The 26,924-nt window shown below is 38.4% G+C and overlaps 1 protein-coding gene across 2 annotated transcripts in view; it reads right to left on the bottom strand.

Annotated features, from left to right (window-relative positions):
* The window catches only part of LOC124129030 (glycoprotein-N-acetylgalactosamine 3-beta-galactosyltransferase 1-like), a 53,118-nt gene that overhangs the window by 15,373 nt on the left and 10,821 nt on the right, over window positions 1–26,924 (bottom strand). The window contains exons 2-4 of one of the 2 annotated variants that reach the window (XM_048386678.1): window positions 4,561–4,593; window positions 599–693; window positions 76–129 (exon numbers count right to left, since the gene is read on the bottom strand). In XM_048386678.1, the coding sequence (XP_048242635.1) occupies window positions 76–129; window positions 599–693; window positions 4,561–4,583 (172 nt within the window). In that variant the 5' untranslated portion in view covers window positions 4,584–4,593. The remainder of the gene's footprint in view (window positions 1–75; window positions 130–598; window positions 694–4,560; window positions 4,594–26,924) is intronic. The other variant, XM_048386679.1, reaches the window with a different exon arrangement.

Raw genomic sequence — 26,924 nt, forward strand, 5'->3', positions numbered from 1 at the left:
TTTTGGATATTTGATGTTGTGTTGTACGTGGTGTATCATAGACCAGCAAATGGCCGGATGGTTATTTATACTCACTGTTCCGCAAACTAGCATTTCTCCATGTAAGGTCTGATGTGTTTCGGATGGCTTCTGCAAATGTTATGATGTACTGGTAACATACTGTCAAGAATGGCATGATATAATACAAATGACATTTTCATGATGTCGAGGTGTGTTTGTTTTACACTTTCCAAATTTCCAGGATATATTTGTCTTATACTTTTGGAATTGTCTGTGTTGACATATTGGTAACATACTTTCAGCAATATGTCTCTTGGAACTATTCTCTGAATGTTGCTTCCACGTGAATATGCGGGTTAAGATGGGTCTTCAGCAACCCATGCTTGTAAGAGGCGACTAACGGAAGGACAGGCTCGCTGACTTCGTTGGTGCACAATTTCGTTTCTAATTGTGTAGATTGATACTCATGATGGCAGTCACTGGATTGGCTGGCCACACTCGATTACTTACAGAACGCCGACATATAGCTTGAATATTGCAGAGTACGGCGTTAAACAACAAACAAACAAATAAACATCCTTTTTGTATTGAGACTCACGTGGTTGTTCTCTCCGACACACATAGCACACATACAGGAGCGCGACAATTACCAAAGATGGTATGCTCCACCATTTCGCACGAGGATTATGGAATCTACAAGGAATGAAAGACATTATTAGATGCATAGATACAGATTATTTACATCGAACGCACAGAAAACCTCAGATTAAACCTTAATTGGTGTGAATGTTTCAGAAAGCAGGATAACAAACTGTTTCTTATGTGATTTTTGTCTAAATGTTAAGAAAAACGGGTAAATTGTCATTGTAGTGACACATATCCTGACGAAATATCAGCTCCCTTGGCTTTGTTGTTTCTGAGAAAACGATGCTATAGAATAACACTCCATTTAAAATAAAGCCTTACAAGCATTATCATACTAGCATAAACAAGTCTAGATCTGTGTGCCTTGTGTTGTTACACATATCAAGAAGCGGCAAAAATAATAACAACACAAAAACAGCAATAACAGCAGTAGTTGCCCCAGGGGGAGGCACAGAACACGCCCAAGAATATCTTGGACGCAACAACTTAAGTCCACACTTCTTGAGTGTGCGAAAGCAACAGGGTGGCAAAAAATACCAAGAGTAAATGGCAAATTGTTGAAGCAGCATTGGGACAAAGCCATGCCAATGTACATCTCACAGAACAAAACATCCGTGACCAGCTCCCGCGACTGAAACTATATTTGCTCCGTGAACTTGGTGGGCTAATAGCCAACACTCGTCAGGCGCCTTTGCAGGAACCCTCAGTTCTAACAGTAGCAGACCCGAAATTGCAAATGAACGTTTGCATTATTCTTCCTAAATTACCTGATGAAAATGTCACTGATGACCCACACATGGGATCATAAATGAAATTCCTGATGGTTGCCCCGAAGATTTTGAGTTTTCTCCCTCTTCCGACCCCTCTTTTGTCAATGATCTTACTAATGGTCCTTTGTATATTTTGTTTATGTCATCCTATAATCAAACCTGTGATTTACCCATTGAGAAAGGGAGGCCAATTAAACATTTTAATAAATTCCACAGAAATTGATAAATTAAATTAAATCATCACTGTCACTCTCAATGCGGACTGTTCATTAACTGTTGCGTGTATGTTGCTGCTCGAACATTGGAGGAACTCCATACAGTTTCCAAAGACAATAAACCACAAAAGGGTAATAAACAAAATCTTCCATAGAAAAACCGGTTCCAAATAAAACTAAACGAAACAAGGAAAGACATATCTTGGATAGAACTTTGCCTAAAAGTACATTCCTCGGGGCAATCAATGTCAAAACGGCAAAAATCAGTTTGGAAAACTTTAAAAACAAAATACAAGACAACAGAGAAGATTCTTAATCAAATTCTTGATTCTATGAAAGCAAAAATAAAGGTTTGGACAAATAGAAAGTGGGACAAGAAAAATAATTTCATCAGACAAAACAAATTGTTTAAATCTAATGAAAAACATTTTTACAGGCAATCAAAAACATCCAATGGCAGTAATGAGAAACGACCCACCTTGGATTCCAGTGAAAGGTTTTGAAAACAGTTGTGGTCTATACCCAGCATCTGTAACCTCGAGGAGGTGAGGTGAAATGGGGTTTAACGTCGCGTCCAAGATTATTGCACTTATATAGCGACGTGCATGTACGTGTGTGTGTTTGTGTGGCTGCTTGTACTAGTCCGGACTGATGCCGGTTTATAGTGCTAGCTCATTGAGATGCCAGAAAGGGATGTCTAGGTTGTAAGGATCAACTACTAATTCAGAAAATGACCTTTGAAGAGGCTAAAACTTACCACCGTAACCGCTCAATATGTTGGTTAGACTACAGAAAAGCTTATGATTCTGTACCTCACGAATGGATTTTGAAGTCTCTGGAATGTATTGACTTCCCCGACCAACTACTTGTTTTACTCAAGTCTTTAATGACTTGCTGGTCAACTCAACTTGAGATGTATTCGCAGGGGCAGGTGGTGACTTCGGAACCCATTTCTATTAGAAGAGGAATATTTCAGCGCGATTCTTTTCGCTCTTTGCTTTTCTGTTTGTCACTAAATCCTTTAAGCTTTTTTTTGCTTAGCAAAGAGGAAGGTTATCATCCTGGACCTCCTCAGCACAGATCCCCAACACACCTTACTCACATCCTTTACATGGAAGACCTTGAACTTATTGCCAATGGAGGATCCACATTAAAAAAACAGATTCTCCTTGTCGAGTCCTTTTCTAATGATATCAGCATGTTCTTTGGCCTCGAAAAATGCAACATTCATCATCTGAAACGTGGCAAGGTAGAAGAGGGTGGATCAGTCAGTTTACTTGGAGGAGTTATTGAGGATCTCGTAAAAGGTCAGGCCTATACGTACTTAGGGATGCAGATTAGGGACAAAGTCCAGAATGCCAATATCAAGGAAAAACTTTGGACAGATTACAAATGTAGACAAAAGAAAATCTGGAGTTCAGAGCTGAACGCTCGCAATAAAGTCAAAGCCACAAATACTTATACTGTAACCGTCCTTTCATATTCTTTTGGTTTTGTTGACTGGACGAAACAAGAAATTCAGGGTACTGACACCCTCGCACGAAGATTTATGTCAGATAATAGATCCCACCACCCTCGCTCTTCCCTCAATCGCTTATATTTACCAGTCATTATGGGTGGACGTGGTTTGATTAACGTTGGGGTTCTTCATGATAGAATTGTTTTGTTCACTTTTGCACACATTAATTTGTCTGAGGATCCCACAGTCTTCTAAAACGAGCCAAGGATGTGGGACATAATCTCAATGTCGGTGTTGATTTTGTTGATGGTTTTTCGTCTGCTGGACGGTACAGAAATGAGTGTCAACCAAGCCAAGTGCCACATCAAATATGCCCAGACTCAGTTTTTCAAAAAGAGGCTATCTGAACGACCACTGCATAGAGTTTATGTGCAGTGTGTCGGCTGACCTGAAAGGTGAAACAGAAGGCTTTCTGTTTGCTGCACAGGAACAGTCACTTCCAATTCAAGTGTGAGTGAGTATTGTTTTACGCCGCTTTTAGCAATATTCCAGCAATATCACGGCGGGTTCCCACTCGAAACCGTCAATGTGTGATTTTGCATCAAAATGTAGATATGAAATGTAGATTATGTAATGGATTTAATGAGACTGTCCAACACATTGTCAATTGATGCCCAGTTTTGGCACAAACACAGTACCTTAAGTGACATGATGGCATGGCTTGTTCATTTTATTACCGTCCTTGCCATGCTTGTGGTTTTGACACAGAGGTCCATCCATGGTACGACCCGGAATATGTAGAGGGCGTCATGGAAAATGATAAATACAAAATTCTTTGGAATAGGCCAATTTACAGCCTCTGACGTATCCAGTCTGAGGCTGTTTAACTTTAACTTTAACTGTCCCCGTGTTTTTTTCAGGTGAAAATTGACTTGACTTGACATTCTATGTGTTTGTGAATAGTGCGAACACTTGGGATCATCACTATATGATCGTGATTCGTTACACAAATACTCATGATATAGTTGGATCCGTAAAGTCGGCAGAGATGTCTTTTGAATATGGAAAGCGTTTTGTCGGAGATAAAATGACGACATATCACAAGCATACTTAGATCGTTGGTGAGTGAGTGATCGAGTGAGCTAAATGCCAATTAGTCACTCGTTGTTGTTGTTTAACGACGTACTCAGCACTATTCCAGCTATATGACGGCGGTCTGTAAATATTCGGGTCTGGACCAGACAATCCAGTGATTGACATCATGGACATCGATCCACGCAATCGGCATTAATGACATGCATCAACCAAGTCAGCTAGTCTGACCACCCGATCCCGTTAGTCGCCTCTTACAACAAGCATAGTCGCCTTTTACGGCAAGCATGGTTTGCTGAAGACCTATTCTACCCCGGATCCGATTTGTCAGTCATGCGTATGCATCGCCCTTACTACAATTTGTTCAAAATAATATTACCTTCTAAAGAGCCACGTTTTCATGTTGTGGTGACTGAAACAAAAAAGTCAGCGGTTTAAAAATGGTGGCTCACATACAGAGGGGATGCAGGGAGGGGATGTCTCCTCCCTTTTCAGACATAAGAAACATTTACAACATGATATTTTATATATGATATAACATATTTTAACAAAGTTAATGTTTTTTATATGTTTTCCAAAAAAATCATACGACTACCAAACCCAAATTGCCTCGCGAACTTTTTCCATCATCTGTCATGTAAAGTTAACACCTTCATTACCTCAAAGTCGGAATCAGCAATGTATCCGTTTCGGCGGATATTCAAAACTGTTTTTTCTCACATATAATGGTTTGTTATTTGAGGCCTTGTCAGTGGGAACAACAGCAAACTTTTCATGTAGGTCAGCCAGGCTTTAGGTTTCAGCTGGCCGGGACACAATGGGTTTGTTTCATTTCTGTTTTCTCTTTTTTTAAATTTGTGCAATCTACCAATGACAACAGGATGCACAGATTTAACCCACCCTGAAAAACATTCAACAGGTTCCTCTTCTCTTTTGGCCCATTTATTGGCATTTATGCTTTGACAGCTTCCATATCGAGTTTGAAGTTGTGATCCCAAGTGGTAGGAGACTGCTCGCGACATTCAGGTCCATATTTGTCCCTTCATGGACAGTTCCCCACACAGACAGACATTTAGCCACACAGATATTTTCCCACATGGACATTTCCCCACACATACAAATTTTCAATCACAAACATTTCCTTACATGGACAGTTCCCCACACAGACATTTCCCTTCATGGACAGTTCCCCACACATACAGACATTTAGCCACACAGATATTTTCCCACATGGACATTTCCCCACACATACATTTCCCCACACAGACAGTTCCCAAGCAGACATTTCCCCACACATACATTTCTCCACACAGACAGTTTCCCACACAGACATTTCCCCACACAAACATTACCCTACTCAGTTCCCCACACTGACATTTCCCTACTCAGACCGTTCCCCACACTGACATTACCTGGGCATTTCAGGATGTCCCCATTCCCCCACACCCAAGTTTGTTTTGTGAGAGTTAATAAAAGGAAGTTTGGTGGTGTTTTTCTAACATTTATCACTAACCATAAGATGATATTGGAAATAAATATAGACTGGCATGCTGTATAGGGATTGTGATCAGAACAATTAGGTGTGACCATATTGACATGATATCATTTAAGGGTTCATGTTTTTTTTTACAGTTGCCCAATAATACTGATTATTGATGCTAAGGGACACAAAAGGTAACTGTTATTTTTAGAGGAAATTGGTAGTGAATGTGGACCCTTCATCAGATATAGTCTTGGGATTTAAAAATGGGGTGTTAGTCTGCCACAAACAATATATTGAATATATTGTTATAAGGTGTTGAATATTTTAAGAATGTACTCATGTGAGGAAAATCTGGTTTTGCAGCTGTGAGCTAAAAGCATACCCAGCCTCCATACAAAATATTGAATTGAAATAAGTTAACTGTTGTGTAACCTTTGGATTACCTTTGTCGAAGTGTCAGTTCAACATAGTGAAAAAAGACAACCATCAAAGAAAATGAATACCATTTTCAACGTAAAAAGCGCACCGCGCTAATAAGCGCTCACGGCGATATTTGCTAATATATTGGCTAGTGAACAGTCCCAATAAGCACCCCTTCCGATTGATAAATGTACACAAGACTATTTATTCGTGCATAATACGTTTGTTATATGCACCCTTAATTATGGGCAATTAAATTCTGGAAAGATAATATCCGTCGTTTATAAACGTTTTAGGCTGTCAGCATAAAGCACGAAATTTACGATCTTTCAAATCTGTTGTTTTTCACCAAAATAATATTCTATTAAGAGCCCCTATTTCTAATTTTGAGAGCGCCCTGGGTGCTTATTATGTCGAATACGGTATATGAATATGTTATTTGTTACCAAAATTCTATTGATATATCATGAACTGTAATCCATTCATGTACATAATTAAAATTCATTGATTATTCAAATAATTAACAACTATTATAAGGAACAGAAATCATACATTATATATTAACATTTGATGTCCCTCTTGAAGTTGACAGTACATGTATTATGCTTTGTCTTTACCAGTAACAATCTCACTGCCAAATCTCTCAGCCTTTTCAGGGGGCACGGGTGGCCCAGTCGTCTAAGGCGCCGCGATTCGCTGTGCAGAATTGCTTCCCTTGGGCACGCCAGAAACCTATGATTGTGGGTTCGAATCCCGGTTCGCCCCGATTATGTTTCTAGGTTTGTCAGCACCATACCCGTGCTCCTGGGTTTCACCGAAGTGGTAAACGTCTGAGACCTGCATCACTTCGGGCTTTCCTCCCACATTAAGCTGACACGCCGTGATATAACTGGAATACTGTTAAAAGCGGCGTTAAACCCAACTCACTCACTCACTCACTCACTCACTCAGCCTTTTCACTGTCCAAACGTCTTGCCTCTGATCTAGTTAGAGCTAATATTGATGTTATCACTTCATTATGTTCAGGTCTAGCATATGTATATCTAATCTTCATGACTTAATACACTCTTCAAATAAGGATATTTATTAACCATATGTAAGACTAGCTACACAGAATATGCGTGAACACAATCAAATGAAATTAGACACAGTGATCGATAAAAGCATTGTCGTCATTGTCAGCATTAATTCAGTTCAGTCATTGCACATGTGTAGCCACAAGGGGGCGTCATGGTCAGTACCTGGTCACACCACCTCTTGCAGCCGTCACTGCTCGACACCTCCTTGGCACAGATTGCACAAGTCGTCGGATTCTTTCGTGGGGAATTCTTCGCCATTCCTCCTGTAAGGCGTTCGCGATTTGTGCCAGTGTGTGTGGACGCTGGTGACGTTGACGGACGCGTCGATCAAGTTCGTCCCACAAATGTTCAATCGGGTTGAGATCAGGCGATTTGGACGGCCATAGAAGGACATTGATGTTCTCATTAACAAGGAAATTAACTGTTGCACGTGCTGTGTGGGGCCGAGCGTTGTCATGTTGGAACAGCTCCCTCTGGCGGTCCAAAGTTGGGAGGAGGTGAGGATACAGAATTTGGTCTATGTATCGGTTTGCTGAAAGATTGCTCTGGACAACCACTAACTGTGATCTACCCGTGTAGGATATGGCTCCCCACACCATGACACCCTCCACCAAATCGATCCACCTGTCGAACGCAGTTCGCCACAAAACGTTCATGTCGACGTCGGTATACACGTTGTCTTCCATCCCGTCATTGAGGAAGAAAACGTGACTCATCGCTGAACCAAACGCGTCGCCAGTTCCTGAGATCCCATGCCTGTGTTCTGTTGCACTACCGGACAAGTTGTTGACGGTGTACACGTCGCAAGACAGGTCCAACTTTTGGTCGTCTCGCTCGAATTCCCACTTCCCTCAGACGATTTCTGATGGTTTGGTCGGAAATTCTTCGCATACCAGGCACTTGTCCTGCAGTGTCCGTTGCTGTAGCAAATCGATTCCGAAGGTGATGCAACCGGATGTACCGATCCTGAGCAGGGGTGGTCACTCTTGGTCTTCCACTTCTGGGGTGATCTTGAGTCGAATTAGTGCGGGTATATCGATCCTATAGTCGAGGTATGGTGCTTTGGTGAACGTTGAAGTGTCTTGCAACGGGACTCCCCTGCTTCCAAACGTCCAATGGTGATATTTCGGTCAGCTGCAGTTAATCTTGACATTTTTCGATCTCCGTTCACGTCAGAAAATTCGTAATGAACTGATGTATTTTGTAAGGTATTTTATAGTCAGTGCCTCTAATCTTGTTTCCAACACTTTGCACGTGCATTGTGCTAAAAACTTTTTCTGAAAGCAATTTCCGTGCATCCTTTGCATTTTTGCTGATAAACGTTTACAAAAAAACATTTTGAGATGTGTTTGCGCGCAATGCACAACAAACATGACATGATTAACGGGAATCAAACAGAAGAGTTGTCTTTATGAGGGTTGCTTGGAAAAAAATCTAATTGGAATTCTCAAAACACCTATGCGTTTCTTTTTTTTAATAGTGTATGTTTGTTTATTGTTAGGCTCAACATTCTCACTTCACCCTTCCCCTCGACTGTGACTGAAGTTTTTACTGTGATGTTATATATTGCAGGTTCCAATCCCACCATATAATAGTAATATGTTCTTGTATATTGAGTGTCCTTCTACTTCTACAACCTATGCTAAATAAATAACTTATTCATTTTCATGATTTTCACAATACCATGAGCCTATGATGTGTAAAATGAATGAAGAACTTAGTAAAAAGGTTAAATATCACTTTGTTCAAGATAATGGTATGCGTATGAGTAAAAATAATAGAGAATATTTTCATTACAATTTGGTTTAGTCTCATGACGATCGTTTGTGCGCATCATTATTTTTGCATAAAAAAATCCCTCTGTAGTAGCAGTATTGGGTATAAATCTGGTTCCAGTGGAAGTGGTCCAGAATCCCCATTACTTATACTACTCATGATGTAGTCATCCTTAAAGAAAACTAAGCAATCTTAGCAAGGCTTTCGTTCCACACCGCGCGTAACCATTATGACGTCACATCGCTCATTGTCGCGCAAAAGATAAGAGGTCACAGTCGTATATAGAAAAGCGCCAAATTTCAAGCTCTCTGTTCTCTCCAAAACATAAATACATTCTCTTTGTAGATTTCTATCTTGTCTTCTGCACTAAATGTATTGCGACACATTCATGGAATATTGTAGTAACCTCCACTGTGCATTTTGTAACCTGTAATTGTAGATATAATTATTTGAATATGCCTACCGATAATGACTGAAAAAAGAACTATTCTATGAATATAAGCTTCCGTGGGGATGCGGCCATCAAACCAGCTGTTTCAATCAGAGGGGGTTTATTGTGATTTAATAGCCTCTGATTGGAAAAGTCATCTGGAATTTGATCACAGCAAACATGGTGAAGGAGAAAGCTTCAACTGGGTGGAAAAAGTTGCCAGCATATGCTAGGATACACAACGAAAGCCTTCATTCTGCTCTTGGTAAAGTTTGAATATATAGCTTTGATTTAATGTGGGGATATGTCACACAGTGTGAAGCACACAATGTAAGCTTATACTTTTCAGACTGTAAGCATCGTAAATGTAGATATGTGACATTGAATTTTTTAAAGCAATGAACAACAAATAACAATCATGACACAGTGAAATTATAATGGCTCATTACAGAAGGTACAAATATTTCATAGTTGACTAGGTATTGACCAAAATATAGTTTCATGCACCCTTCAAGCTACCGCAGATTTATAGCACTCTGGAAATATCAAGATTGCCAAAGTGTAGTAATGACATTTATTGTTGAAGGAGACATGAGAAACAGGCTTGTATTTAAAAATAAATTCCTATGTTAACAGGTTTTTAACATACAATGCCATGCTGGGCTGCCCTCCAGTACACTTCAAGAGCTGGGAATACAGTTGATGCATACTCTTGCTCTGAAGAAGATGAGCAGAGTGTGAACTATCTGCAGGTATGGAGGATTTATGTCATTACGCATAACAAGAGGACGAACTCATCTATATACCCAACCCATTCTCTAGTCTTAAATACAATGATATGTGTAAATTATCAGTATGTCTCACCTCCTTGTGGAAGAGGTTGAATACAAGAGCTGATATAACATCTCCATAAACTTTGTACAAATATCTGCTTTAGTAAGACTGTAATGATAAACCAAGGTTATAGTCATCTTCCAGTTTGTGAAAGCTTAGAATATTTGTATACTTGAGCACTGCACAATTAACTCATTTAGATATCATGAATTGGATTGTAGAGCATTGTTTTCAGGCAGGTATTGTTACAGCCCATTACAGGCACATATAGTCTACCAGACTCATGTACATGGTACAGATAGGGTACTAAAGTTGTAAGCATGCTGACCCCCTCAAAACCTGCCATAGAGATATATTGATCAAAGTTTCATGGAGAAGTACATAACAGTACTGAGGTAAAACAGTTAAAATAACTTCCATTCAATTCAAGTATAAATTTATAAAATTTGTATAAAAACAATTATTGGGGGAATAAATAGAAAAAAGGCACATCTTCACTACATGGTGAATGTGCTTACCAAGTTTCTGAAAGATATCTCTAGAAACAATTTCCAGTTCTATTCCAGAAATAAAACCCACTGCTTTCATTCAGTTCGGGGAATAAAATATAAATATAGATAATCATCATAAATAGCAAAAGGCACATCTACAATATATGGTCAATGTGTGTACCAAGATTCATGAAGATATCTTGAATAGTTTTTTAGTTCTGCTCTGGTAAACCACACTGCTTCCATTCAGTTCATAGACTAAGTCCAAATTTCAAAACTTTTTACAAAATTAAAGAAATATTTGTAGGGATGGGGGAAAATAACTGTCATCGGGTCCTTTAAACTTGTGCAACAATGACAGAAGATGTGACAAGTAGGGGCATATACAAAGTACTATTTCAATTGAAAGATATTAGAAATAATGATATGTTTAGAATAGGAGGTAAAAATACATGTGAAGTGGAAGTGATATCATTTGACGTTAATGTTATACTTTATTATTTTTTAGGATACTGAAGACGAATATGGCATTAAAGAGAGAATAGAGGCAATCGCAAACCTCAGGAAAAATGTGCTGCAGTCGTCACTGACCAAATCATCAGAAATGATTAAAAAACACCAAGAAAACAAGGACACATCAGTGTACCAGATAGGGGATGAAGTTCTGGTGAGGGTTCACGGAAACGATACCAGAGTTAAACGAGGTGGGCCCCCAAAAAGGGATGAAAAAATGCAACGAAGGAACTATTATAAAAATAGATTCCCAGAACTCACAATTCAAGGTTGCCTATCCGAGCAAGCATGTGCAATGGGGACAGGTGTGTGATATTACTTCATGGACAAGAAAAGAAGAGAAGAGGAGAAGAATGAGGACATGTGAAGGTACATATTTCCAGTAGTGGTTTATGAATATTATGAATTAGCAAGTATATTTAATATTGTATTTAAAATAAAATGATTCTTACAGATTTGTTTGTTTGTTGTTTAACGCCGCACTCAGCATTATTCCAACGATATGACGGCGGTCTGTAAGTAATCGAGTCTGGACAAGACAATCCAGTGATTGACAACATGAGCATCGATCCACGCAATAGGGATCGATGACATGGATCAACCAAGTCAGCGAGCCTGATCACCCGATCCTGTTAGTCGCCTCTTACGACAAGCATTGTCGCCATTTACGGCAAGCATGGGTTGCTGAAGACCTATTCTACCCCGGTTCTTACAGAACAGAAGACAGAATCTTCTATCTTGATGGACTGCAAAGACATGATATTTGTAATGTATTTGGTGTTTTGGTAATGTTCCCCCACCCAGCTAAGTGCAGTTGGGGATATAGAAATGAGATCAGTGTGTCCATCTGTCACATTTTGTATCCAGAGCATAACTTATAAGCGTTCAATATTTCCTCATGAAAATTTGTATGAGCATCCGGCACCCTCACAATTGGTGCCTTTTCCCATGTGGGAATGTTTATAATATTTCTTTTGCATTTTCATTGCAATAAGATGGTTCAAATGAGGGTGGGGTTCCTTTCCAGAGCGCAATTCATAAACCTATGCATATTTCTTCATGAAACTTAATATACACATCAGGCAGGATCTAAACTGGTCCCTGTTGCTATTCTGTTTCTGTGGTAGACTTTTTATATTTTGCATTTCTAAGAAAAGTTGGACAAGTAAACGGTTATCTAAGATGATAAACTCATGTTGCAACTGCAGGTTGAAATAGGTCTCCAGCAATACATACCTGAGGTGATAAAATTGGTGGTCGGGTAACTTGGTTTATTGTATGAAATGGTACCCAGACATAGTGGATGTTGCTTATACTGCATTGTTAAATAAAAGAAAATGCACAGCATCATACTTAAAATCAGGAATAAATTAATGTTGTCGCTGTTGTGGAATTATGTTTCAGAGTTTTTAAAATATTATATGGATCATAGCAAATGTAATTACATGCCATTACTAATTGACGACTTTGCAAGGTATTGAAATAATTTGGAGTAGTCATTAATTTTATGTCAGTTGTACTCAAATCTTTAGGATTAATGAGGTATATGATACTTCCTGTGATGTTATGCATCACTTATAAGGGACATTCATTAGTTTGTCTTCTTGGAACTAAAGCTAACATTGACACAGGAGGTTCAGTGGTATACAATACATAACTGATAAAGGGTCTGGAATCAAAGTGAAGACAATGGTTAATGAAGCATTTGTTGATTTTCAGTTCAGTTCAGTTCCTTAACCAGTTAAATTGGTCGCTCTATTACATACCCTGAACATTGGTGATATGTGGGTATGTGCAGAAGAAGGCATAAATGTTATATTTTTCATATATTTTTCGAACAGATGCACTGCCAGATGCAAGAGAAGAGGGTAGAAAGCCACTCAAAAGGGGAAAAACACAGGATGAAAAAAGTATTACAATTTGAGACACCTCATAGGACTTTTCAGGATTATACAAGTATCCATCACAACTTTTGAAAGCTAACATGTGAATAAACTCAGTTCACTGAAATTTAAATAATTAAGGCACTTGCAGTGACGAATTGACAAGTAATCAGTGAGATAGTATAGAAATACAGCTTCATTGTAAATAGACAAATGCACCTGTGAATAGTCAAGGTTTTAAATAGCGAGTGAAACAAAGACGAGGTGCCAGCCTACACTGGAAATGCTGTATGCTGCATGTCCAGCCTCTATCAACACCTCCAGTGATCTTTTCGCGATTCCGAATCTTGCGCATAACCATTGTCATGACCTGGTTGAGGGACTTCCATCAACGTGAAAGGATTACCCACAGAGAAAGAAAGGATTAAAATTCTAAAAATATCCCATCAAAATGGTATAAATACTCACAACCAATTTCCTCTAATAGTAAACTGTCACGTTTGGTATCCCCAACAATACTCACCATGGTCATTGGGCAAATGCAAATGTCTACATGGTCACACCCGGTGATTGTAAAGATCTAAAATTCTATCAACAGTGAGACAAAAATTGCTGTTCATATTCATTTCCAATATCCTCTTAGAATAAGTGATAAATGTTAAGTCCCACACAAAACTTTCTCTTAATAATTCTACAAAATACCAAACTGAAAGCAGGGTTTGGGAAAACGGGACATATTCCTACGTGAAAAAATAAGACATAACCAGTGATGACTGTTCTATCACAATTGTACTATCTAAAGCATAAATTTGTAGTCACCCTGAATGACTCACGTGGGCAAAACTTAAGACGAATATGTTCGCAATCCACAAACGATCATTTCATTAATGGCGAGCATTTACCAACCCGCGACAATCGTGTCAACTCGGGGGTTCCCTTAGCAATAAACTCGCTTCTAAACTCACTACTGTTCTATTGTCGGGTAGCCACAACGGCTAGACTGGACCCTTGTGGAATGGTTCATGCCATAAAAGTCCAGCAACCGAACACTAATTAAGACTTGCCGACCTTGTGTTCATGGTCTGGTGAACACAGGTCAATGGCCGCTCATTAACTCAAGTTTCACATCTCACTGTTTTGATTTATCTCACTATCCATTTGATATATTTTCCAACTTCAACTGAAACCCGGTCCCGTGTTACACGCGTGGCACACGCGTGTGCAACGGGTGCCCAACCCGTGTGCAACCCGTTGAGCACCAGTGTCACATGCGTTTTACACGCGTTTTCAACGCGTGTTAGGGGAATGAACTTTTAGGCAGTAGTGTATAGAAGTGCTAGAAGGTATTGTTGGCCGCTTTACCTCACCCCTACACATGAGACAGCTACATCATATTTTTTTCTTCTTTGGCACTTCCAGGACCACTGTGGATCTACCTCTTGCTACTGTTGAGTATGCTTCTCCCATTTGCGGTTTCCTCAACTCCAGGTATCGTCCAGAGACTGAACTATGGTATTGTCTTCAAACCAGCCCTTCCTCATCCATATGTTACATTGGATACAGAACAATGGCTTCATACTTTTGAACTGCCCCTCCCAGAACATGTTCACCAGCCAATGCGTCCAAAATGCCATTCCGAATCACACAAATGTACCGCATTGAACAGTGTTAACACACTTCTACACTCAATTCATACCGATGTCATGACAACACTCAATGAAACAGTCAAACTTGTGCATACATTGGTTCCACACACGACCTTTCCATCACCTAGCAAAACTAAACGTGGTGATCTGTCTCGATCGCTTTTTAATACAGCCACATCAATGCCCTTACAAAGGATCGTTCTCGTATCACCAATGCTTTAAGTTAACATTAAGAACATCTTTCATCGTTTATGGCATCAGCTGATAACAGGTTCCAAAATATTATTCGTGGTATGAAACAAAACCACGACGATATATCGAATATCACATATTCGGTAAATGCAGCTCTTTCGATCCTTCAAGCTGAAAACGTATTCGTGGCTTCCCTGCTTACCAAACACATGATGCAATCATCACATTTAAAACACCTACTCTACCAGCTTAGTTCAGGTGTACAAGATCTAGCAAAAGGAAAACTTCTCCACTCCTTGTACAACCACAGTACATGAGACACAGTATTCGGCAAATAACTGCCATTATACATGACAAATACAAAACGTTTACACTGATGCACCAAAAAACAAACTACTATTATTCACAGGCTGAATTCATCTTTGCTCGACACCACAAGAACTTATATGTTTCTGTTAAATTCCCCATCTCAGCTATGAAATTACCAATGTCTCTTTATGAAATTATTTCTCTTCCTGTTCCCATTAACTCCACTTCAGCTCATGCTACCCAACTTTTAGTTTTACCTAAATATTTAGCTATTTCTTCAGATGGTCAATATCATGTTCCCTTAACATACAAATATCTTTCCCAGTGTCAAGGACTCAAACAATTACAATGTCCTTTCAAACTCGCCCTGATACCTAACACCCAGTCGTCCTGTGTTATGTTCTTGTTTCATAACAGGGTAAAAGATGGTCAACAGTTTTGCAACTTCCGTTTTCTTATCACTACCAAACAGTCAAATTTTATTCAAATATCCCCTTCCAAAGTACTAGTTTATCATGTTCCGCTAATTTCATTGGACTGCGAGTCAGGTTTAAAAATGGTTAAAGGTTGTAATTTCTGCATATTGTCCATTCCATGTCGATGTGCGCTATCTACCCAATCACTATTTATTCCTGCAAGTCTAAATTCATGCAGTAACGCAAGTGACACTGTTACTCCTTCTCATCCAGTCAAATTGGTCTTGCTACAACATTTCTTTGAGGACAATACATTAGAATCACTTACAGGAACCACCACCTACCTATCTCCTGTCAAAGTTGAAATTCCAGACTTTCACATGTATTCACACAATTTTTCGAACATCATAGCTAATGACCATAATAGTCATCTCAGTCTCAGACGTATGGCTGAGAGCGCTAAAAAGGACCAACTTATTTTCCAAACACTTAATGAACCCTTATTGGATGGTCAAATAAACTTACAAACGCCATGGTTGGATGTTAAATCCATGCTTCCTTATTCATGGTATGTGTATTATCCATTATCAGTTTTTGGATGTTTTTTAAGATTGCGCGCTCTTACAGCAATGATAATACTGTTTACACAAACTCCATCTGCCAAAGCCTTGGGAGATCCGACCGTTCCATCCTTTAAATATTCATTTGAGACCACGCCCCCTCCCCCTCACCAGTCTACATTGATGTAGACTATGCCTTCCCCTTAACATTATTATTGGTTGGTGTCTGTACATTGCTTGTACTTCTTCTGTTCATTTCGAAATTGATTAAGAAGCGTTTCCACACCACTGAGCTACATTTTGAAATCACCACAGGTTCTGCGTGTGTTATTATCCCTATAACCAAACTGTCCCTCTGTCCGTCATATTGGCATCTGAAACACCCTACTACCATCGATAATTTATCCCTTACTGGAACGTTTTGGCCGACCCTTTCTCTTAACTGGCCAGGATTCAAAATTGAAAACAAATTTTCGGGTAAAAGCATATTAGTAAGTTCTACTCTGAATGTACCTTTCCTTTCTGGTAAAACACTGAAGACCGTCTTGAAGCAACCCTTTCAAGCTCACATTCTAGTTGTACATCAAAAATTCTTCACCTTATTGGAACCAGAGATTATCAATGACAAAATGTATCCAGACATGTGAATACTAAACCCATTACAGAACCAATCACCATGCCTTTATATACGTATGTGTATATATATTCCATATATCATTAGTCTTATATTCAATATGTCATTTGTTTAACATGTTCTTTAGTTCAGCTTTTGAGGCCAAAAGCTAAAACACACAAGAGGGAAATTATACCAGTGTAAAATACACTCAATATTGTTCCAATATTTTCTGTAAATGTTAGCGTTTTCTGATATAATTATTAACTAAATATAAATGGAATTAAAATATACATGAAGGTTTCATTACCCACAGTATATCTACAAGCAAGTATATCTTGTAGACGTTCACGTGTCAAACTGAACACTGACAGCTACATTGTAGGCTACAGTAAGATTGGCGTATCCATCAAACCCATCGCGCTCAGTGAAATCTATTGTCCAGAGGCCGCAGTCGCACCGGCGTAGAAGTTATTATTATGTTATAATACAGCATCATTACCTCGTGACGTATCGTCGGTCATGATTTAGATTAAGACAATGCACAATTCACTGACTAGGGAATCACTCAAAGTCAAAATATACGAGGCGATTACTATAAAAGTCAAGCATCTCCACTGGTCAGTACACAACACCACTGACAGTAAACTGCTTGACCGTAATCGTTTCTCTTCTTCTTATTAAGGTAAGAAACATTTTATTTTTTGATACATTTGGTCCTATATTATATATATATCGATATATTCTAGATTGTCTATGTTTTTATAGGTGGTTAACTTTAGCAATCTAATGTAAGATGGTAGAGACATATTTGCGCTGTGTTTACCAGAACTTGTATGTATTATGAATAGATGTTTACTATACTTTGTATGTTTTGTGAAATCTGTTTAGCACCACATGTGTCTGTTAATGAGGAGTACTTCCCTATTAATTGAATATGATTATCCATTATCAATATCCGAATATACACGGTATCAGAATACAATATATTTCAAATAAGTGTCATGAAAGTAACGTTAATCGGGCGGTATGTTGAACGATAAAGACACAGACAGTTAGTCTGTATATCTAATGTTCGGCCGTTAAAGAAACTGTTACTCTATCATATTTTGATACACACGATGACAAAGCATTGATGAACTTAGAAATCAAATCTAACATCGTGATAAGTCAATGCAAATGATACTGTTGTGATTGTCAATATCGTTCATATCCTACATCTACATGTTTTATTATACTTGGTTTGAGGTTATTGTTATTATCGTTTATCGCTTTTATGTATATCTACATTTAGTAAATAGCGCGTCTCACTTCAGACGTAATAAACCTAGCGTATTTATAGTGATGTAACTTACAAATGCAGTCACAGGTCATAATGTTGGTGTCATGATGTAATGCTCTCTCTAGACATGAAAGTGTGCTTCGCTCTACCTATAGCTATATCCCCTACCTTTCCAGCTTTCCAACTCAAGTATTATAACCGTTGCTTATTCGATGACTATTCTATATGTTTCATGTATTCATACTTTTATCATTCTATGTACCATGTATTGCTATTCTGTATTCTGTATTATAAAACACAACACCAATGACAGTAAACTACTTGACCGTAATCGTTCCTCTTCTTCTTATTAAGGTATAATCAAGTTCCCAAACGCGGGACAAAAGCTTGATTATAGTTACCCCCTGAATACAGAAGTGCAACATCATTATCAAATTTTAAACATATGATTAAAACAACCATTGCAGCTCCACCTCCATACTTCTCAACCGGCAACCGAAGAGCTAATATTTTACATACACGCCTAAGGCATTCTTGCAGTTCCCTAAATGCAGACTTCTTTAAAGTAAATTTATCTGATACTTTGTCCTGCTCTTGTGGAAACCCATGTGAAAACAACATACACTTCTTTCTTGAACGTCCCAATTACACTATTCCCAGAAATATCATGTTCGCTAACATTATAAAAGCTGGAACTACATGTACAATACAAAATAGTCTCTACGGTGATGTATCCCTAGCTGAAAGTTACAATAACCTCATCTTCAACAGCGTTCAAAAATATATACTGTCGACTAATAGATTCGAGTAACCCTTTATCATAAACATAGAATATCGGTCTGCGACCGCTTATTAATAATTACGCCATTAGTGTATAAACTGCATGCATGTACATGTATATGAATACATGGGTATCTCTGTATATCCCGGTGTATGTGTGTAAATATGTGTATGTGTATGTATATATATGTATGCATGCGTATACAAGGGTATATGTGTATGTATGTAGTGTGTGTATGTGTGCATATATGTACATATATATAAGTGTATGTATGATTGTGTAATTATATATGTAGTCTTGCATGTATTTTGGATTAATGTGTATATACAAGTAAATATTATAGTGTTTATATAGGCAATTCTTATGTATGTCTATGTTATTCTTGCAAACATTATGTTTATGTTCTTGTGTAAATGTATTTCTCTTTGTTACTATAAATGTAATATGTGCATATATATATATATATATATATATATATATATATATATATGAGTATGTGTATGTATGTATGAGTATGTATGATTATGTGTTTATATGATTTATGTGTATATGTATGTATTTATGTATACGTATGTTTATGTATGTGTGTATGTATATGTGTATATATATGTATAATCAATGTCTGTACATATAGAGTAGGGAAAGGGCCACCTAAGTTGATAAGTTTTGCCCTATCCCTTGACCATATATGTCAATAAAATATGTTTAAAACAAGTCTTGTTACCTTATTCATTGTTGCCACAGGCTCTGTTGTAGCGAGTGAAACGCTGATAAATCTAACTGACATGTATGGGGGAGATAAGACTGCTTATGTTCTTATCATTTTGAAGGTGCTATACATTTTCTATTTACATGCAAATACTAAGCAAATATCAGAAATAATATGCATTTTTACACCCATGGTTATAATCTGAAAATAATTTTCAATAGTGACTCAACTCGTATTGAAATATTTAAATCAGTGCAGTACTTTAAATAATGAGAACTAACTTTTTTTTAATTAAATGTTGATGTTTTGCAACTGCAACATTCTTAAACAGATTCCATTAAGTAAACTTACGGTATTCGATCTAACCATATGCATTTAGTTATGTTTAGAGTTAACATGTTTATTTTACCAGCTCTAAGCCAAATGATGCATATATTTTAAATGTTTGTCACATAGGCCATGGAGTAAGACGAGGTTAACATGGGTGGAACGTCGGGAGAAAATTGATAGCCATGACCAAGCCCTGATAATATTTCAAAATATGTTTGTCCTTTGTTAGACTTTATCGCAGTATAAAAGGGACCCAAAGCCTTGCTTATATTTAAATATCAGAAAAACGCTTGCTGAAAACATTGTATAGCTTCACATATACACATGATCAAAATATTAAAGGGTAATGAAGTAACAAAACTATTTCGTAGCTAACGTATGTTGTGTAAAACAGATAGTTGTCAACGGTATGTTTGCAAATTCATCTTTGCATATCCCAGGAATTGGCGTTGTTTCAGTTTTGACGTATAATCTCGCTCTGAAGGCATCGACGTGCAGAATGAATGGAATCTCTGTGAGGTTGTGAGTATTATCATCTGTTAGGGTGTACGTTTAGCATTTCGAATCACCAACCTTCCAGAATGGAAACTACATGTATGTTTTGATACTTATCTTTTGAGGGGAAAGGGGTTGTGGCTGAAAATTATTAAACAAGGACATTTCTTAGGAATATGGAAAGTGTTTTGTCGCTTTTATTTACAAGTTGAAACACACAGATGTAACAAAATAAAAGATGATGAAAGGATGTGTAATTTATGCAAGCATAATGATGATGAGTATCAGTATTTAAAACAAAGTGATTTCTTGGAAGGGAAAAAGAATGTCGTTAACCATGGAAACATTTAAAATAGCCAGGAATAGAACAAGAGCTTTAAAAGTAGATTGTGTTAAGACATCTTAAGACCAGAAAACAACACATCAATCGTTTACAGGATGCACACTTTACAGGTGATATGGAGACACAAAGATATTAATGACACTAAAATGAGTGCAGACTTATTTTATATTCAAAGTATAATTTGACTTTGATCTTGTCAGAGAAAAAAGTACGTTGGTAAGGAAAATTATCACGCACGCCAGACTTAAATTTCTTCCAAAACACCTACGCTAACACACCACCTAACACATATAGTACGGTCCAAACCGTGAATCTGCCTGTTTCCTGTTTTCTATTTTCTATTCGAGGACGTCAGGAAATTGTCTTGTCGAAAGTCCAACCCAAGCTATAGATTAGATCATTCACGATATCGAATTACACTACAATAGACTGATACGGAATACACCAAACTGCTGAAAAAGTAAGGAAGCTGAATTGCAATATACCAAATACATGGGCAGTGATAGCATAAACGTATTTAACTTAAATGGAAAACTGTCTTGGGAAATTTAAGTCAACGAGCCTTACCACCTGATCCCGTTGGTCGCATCTTACGACAGGCATAGTCGCCTTTTACGACAAACATGGCTTGCTGAAGACCTATTCTAACCCTTTACGGCAATGGAATCTGTTTCGGCGGATATGCGAGACTGGTTATACTCCGGCGTTGACCTTTGTATAACCATGAATAATAAACTTCGATCTTCGACATCCTGTTGGAAGTCGCACTTTTTAGATCATAACCAAGCCAATACATGCCGGGTACAAGAAACGGTTCTCATGAACGGCACATATGATCATATTTGTTCAGGTTCGGGCGGGAAATCTCGCTATTAAGATAATTACAATGCTAAGACAAAGTGCGGAGGTCCAGGAAACGGTTCCCACGACCTGCATGTATGATCATGTTAATTCTGGTTCAAGTATATTATGACTGGATAAATGTTTCATGTTATAATGCGACTATAAATTCAGTAGGACTACCATAAAGATTTGTATACATGTAAAGGCGGGATATTTTGCCCAAGTTCCTTACACCAGTAACCAAAATATCCTGCCAATTTACTAATTTTAGAATAGGGTTTTGGGGTTCACGGCACTGGTCTCATGCGTCCCATAGCAACAGCTCTTAGCCAATAGCCTGGGGCTATGGGGTCACATGACAGGGGCCAGTGCCACCGTGGGACCCCTAAACCTTTTAACAGCCTCTTTCTGCCTGCACTGCCTGGACACCAATATCGCCAGATAGCCCTGTTCATTTTGTTTTAGGTAAGAGCACCAATTTCTCTGTATGACAACTATAGGTCTATTGTATGCAATTATAGTATGGCCCAGTGCATAGTTATAACATTTACAGGACTAAGAATCATGTGCTGCATTTAATTTCATTAAGTCAAGCAAAATTCAAAACAAGTGTTTGGCCATTGTCCAAGTCATTCTTTCTGTGCCAAACTGGCAAACGTCGCTCATCTGTGACTGTCCAAAGGTGCACTCAATGGCAATAATGAATGACATTTATTTGTTGCATTATTTTCTCATTTGAAAATAGATTTAGTAAGATAACTTTTGTGTTTGGAAGTAATTTTGCTAATTAGATCGGCCAGTCAAAATTTAAAACTAGCTCATTGCTAAATTCAAAGTTCCAGTTATTCCAAATTCTTTCGTCTGATAAATGCACTTGTTGCTGACAACAACAGAACTCTGTTGCAAGTTTATTTTAAATTAACAAGTGGCTACCACTGGTCATTGTTTCCCAAGCCATGCACTCATGTATGATGATGCCAGACGTCAGTGATTTGTGCAGACATGTGCACAGACACCCTGGTGCCATCTGGAAGTAATTAGTGGCTGACCCCTCACTGACAACTCTTGACCTGTGCGCTGGGCAGCGCACATTATCTTCGGCTATTCTCGGCACTCTCCGGCTCTCTTCCGGTTGCATCACAAAATGGCCGCACCGGATGTAAACAAGGCATGGCTCCGTCGTCTGCTTCATGTTTACCTTAACACAGTTTGGCCTACCATACGTTAATGTCATCCTGTCCTAATGTCTATGAGGGAATAGTAACACATACCAGTTAATAAGGCAATTTGAGATTAGTGTACATTCCAAGCTTTGGCTATTTTCTGTAACTCTCTTGTTCTCTTGGCGTCTTGCGTTACGCAATCCTACATGATGACAACAGGCTTAATATCTAAATATCTAAATATGAAAATCCCCAGTTTATTAAATACCAATCCTGTCCTTTTAAATATGTAGTATTTCTACATTTCCGGATTGGTGTTATAGAGTAATTTCACTGCGTTTTCCCACTTGATGTGATAGTGAAGTCACCTTGAATTCAATAATAATATAATTTGCCTGCAATTTGAGAAATATGTATTATGTAATATCCATTTATTACATTCTTTTTTAATACATTTTCTTAAATTGCGCATTCCTTCTGGGTAGCCTCAAGTGGCTTACCTACTGGGTGTATTGACATACTGTTGGAGCTAGCCCCATATGGACTAGTACGATCATCCAACAGGCAGTCATACCCCACTCCTCTTAGCCACCTTTCTTGTACAGGCCAGGTATCATGTGGTGGTTATAAGCATTACGTGTTTTTATACATGCATATCATATTCCAAATGCGCTGGGATAAATATTCCCTCATTTTGGGTTTAAATGTATGTTTCCAAAATCTCCAATGGCCCAAGTGATGATTATATTGGGGGGTTATTAGTTAATATCATTTCTGTAAACGATCATTGTCGTTGTGTGTTTATTGATGCACATATGCTTTTGTGTATTAACAATGCGCTTGCATAGTGTTAAACAGTATCGTTTTCTCCAAGTATTATCATCACATCCCGAATATCAGTTGGATTTTTGTTAATTCTTTTAAATATATTTTATAAGCTCTTTCTGCCTGCACTGCCTGGACACCAACATCGCAAGATAGCCCTGTTCATTTTGTTTTAGGTGTTTTCCAGACTGTGCGGCCAGGATTTGCACCCTGTAACTTTCTTACACTATATTACACTATTATTACTGTCTTTTTGTGTTGTGTCATCTTTAACTAGAGTATTTCGCGCAGTAAGCACACTTGCCCACCCCTTTTCCGTGAGACGAAATCGTTACGCAACCGTGGTGATTTCACAGGTCTTACATACATTTTGCATTTACAAGTGGGCAGAGACGAACAGGCTGGGTGTGGTTTGGAAATGGCAATTCATTTTACAAGAGAAACCACATCTTCTTAAAATGACATTATTCTCTGGACAAAGTGACGTCTTTATATTAGTCATGGGCATGTGACAGTCCCAATAGAAAATCAAATTCGTTTGTATCTAAAGCTTTGACACCAGATCATGTAACCGGATCCTTCAGTGAATGTGCCTTTGAGATCATATGACTTTAAAGTGCTATTTGGTAAATTACAAAGAGTTTTGAAATGCTTTCAAAAGCGACTGTCGTCAACTACACGGATACATGCCACGTCGATAGCAACCGATCCACGGCAACAGCGTCTAGACTCACAGTGATATTAGATTTTTGTGAATGAGCCTTTATATGTTAAACGAGGTTTTTGTTTTTGCTACGCGTCCTTACAGTCTCAGTCTCCTCTTATATTAAATCTCATTAGGTATCTGTTTCCCCGATATTTCATGGACACGGGAACGTTGTCACTTGTTGTTCCAACAAATGATATGTATGTAATGGAGCATAGGAAGAATGGTCTTATACTTTGATAAGTTAAGCAAGAACTTTAGACATGGCAATTAAAACATTATCTTTGTGTCATAATCTCTAGGCTCCTACTAAAACAAAACACATTGCTCATAGGAGCTGAATACATTTTGTTCACATTCAACTACTGCAGTGTCTGTCTTGATACAGAGCTCAGTGTCTTAGTGAATCATGATAGACTCACAATGGGAATTTTGCCTTGTGAAAACCACACTGACTAGATCTGTGCATTGTAGCGTACATGACATTCTACTGGGGAATTACGGGAAAATAATTCATTCATTAAGACCTCTTCTTAATGACGAATACATACACATCCACTCGATAATTAATTCGTGTCAATGTATGTGACATAATTATATTCTCAGTTAGTACTGACCGTTATTCATTATCAAAGAAATATAGGTTGTGATATTAAAATGGAGCGTTATTTGTACAGGTGCGTTGGCTATTTAAACTCAGTATGGAGCATTAGTCATTACCAACATAACATAAGGTGTGTTATATTCGTTCAAAAAACCTATTGGGTGTAATTTTCAAAGTTTACATTGCCTACACTGGTTATGCTGCATCATATGAACATGTGGCCCTGTGCGTCCGCCGCCTAATACATTAATATATGCCACACACGTTAAAACCTTACAGTGATTAATTATTGATTATATTCCGTATAGTCATAGTTTTACATAAGGAAAAAAAATTTCCCGCGCGTCGGTCGCGATATTTGTTCCACCCAAGAGACACCGTCCCTAAACGGTACCTTATGCAGTAGCCTTACATAACAGTCATGCCTTTGCACTGGGAGAGGGCTATTATAATACATGCATTAGTAACCTAACGCCAATATTAACGAATTGTTCTGCTATATTTTTCAGCTATATATTTATTGAGAAGTGATTACAGTTACAGACTGAGATTATATTATGATGTCACTATGTCATGACGTCACAATGCAATACAGTCACTGATTATATCGAGACGTATGATTAATTTGTGAATTTCATTATATATGTGCTACTGTACACAAGTGAATCTCACCATATATCTACAAAATATGTGAGACTCACACCGAATCAATTTATAGCATCTTCTGAGTCATATATTTGCCAGTAACAAATACATTGCTAGATAATGAAAGGATTCGAGTGTACCGACGTCGAGGTGAACGTTACGTCAATCATTGTGTCATGGAAGAAGATCAGTTCGGGGGCGGCAGCGTTATGGTATGGGGTGCGATTACAGCAAGACATAGGACCCGTTTGATAGTGGTAGAGGGAAATCTCAATGGACAGCGCTACCGCAACAAGATCATCGGCCCTGTTGTTCTACCGTTTTTTGCGTCGTCATGACCCAGGCATTACCTTTCAAAATGACAACGCCAAGCCTCATATTGCTCGACTTGTTCAGGAGTCTCTTCAACAAAACAACGTGAATGTCATCCCCTGGCCGGCTCGCTCCCCTGATCTCTCACCAATCGAGCACATGTGGGATGAGATGGATCGGCGCCTTCGACGTCAACCACGTGTTCCACAGACACTCCAGGAACTCCGAAACATGCTCCAGCAGATATGGACAGATATCCCACAAGACTTAGTGCGACGCCTGGTCCATTCCATCAGACGAAGATGTGTTGCTTGCATCGCAACCAGAGGTGGACACACATGCTATTGATTTGTAAATTGACATTTTGGCATGTTAATGTGTTTTTTTTATGAAATCACGCAATTCTGAAGTCAGTTGGGCACATTAAACCATTTGGACACTTACAGGAGTCTTTTATCTGTTGCAAACCGAAATTGTTTCAGATATGGTAAAAAACATAACTTTGCATTAAATCTTATTCGGTGTCACAGGAACTTTTGTTGTTCAGTATACATGGATTCTTACCTGTGTTTTGTAAAACAGAATATATACTGTGTACAGTTCTTTTATCAACGCAATGCCTATCGCCAAGCACGGGTACTATCTTATTCCGTTTATTTTACCTTCTGCTTTCAGGGATGCGGTTGGTTAGCGTATTGGTCAAAGCGTTCGCTCGTCACGTCGAGGGCCCGGGTTCGATTCACATCATGTGTTCAATGAGTAAACCCTATTTCTGATGTCACGCGCCACGATACTCCAGGAATGCTGCTGAAAGCAGTGTAAATACATATTCACCCACTTTCTCACTCCTGCAGACGTCTATCCACTAGGCCACTCAGGCAGTTGATTTCGTGTAGAAGTGGTCCCCAGCAACACATGCTTAATTTTAATTGTCTTACTAGGTGACTTCATCGATCGGAGGTTCAGCGTCCTCCGACGTGCTGGATGTTTCCTCATAACATCAATCACTATTTTGCTCTCTGCCCATGTGGACCAACGTTTTACTGCAAGTACCAGTAAC

The sequence above is a fragment of the Haliotis rufescens genome, unplaced genomic scaffold, assembly GCF_023055435.1.
Source record: "Haliotis rufescens isolate VD_foot unplaced genomic scaffold, xgHalRufe1.0.p SCAF_6, whole genome shotgun sequence".
Lineage (NCBI taxonomy): Eukaryota > Metazoa > Mollusca > Gastropoda > Lepetellida > Haliotidae > Haliotis > Haliotis rufescens.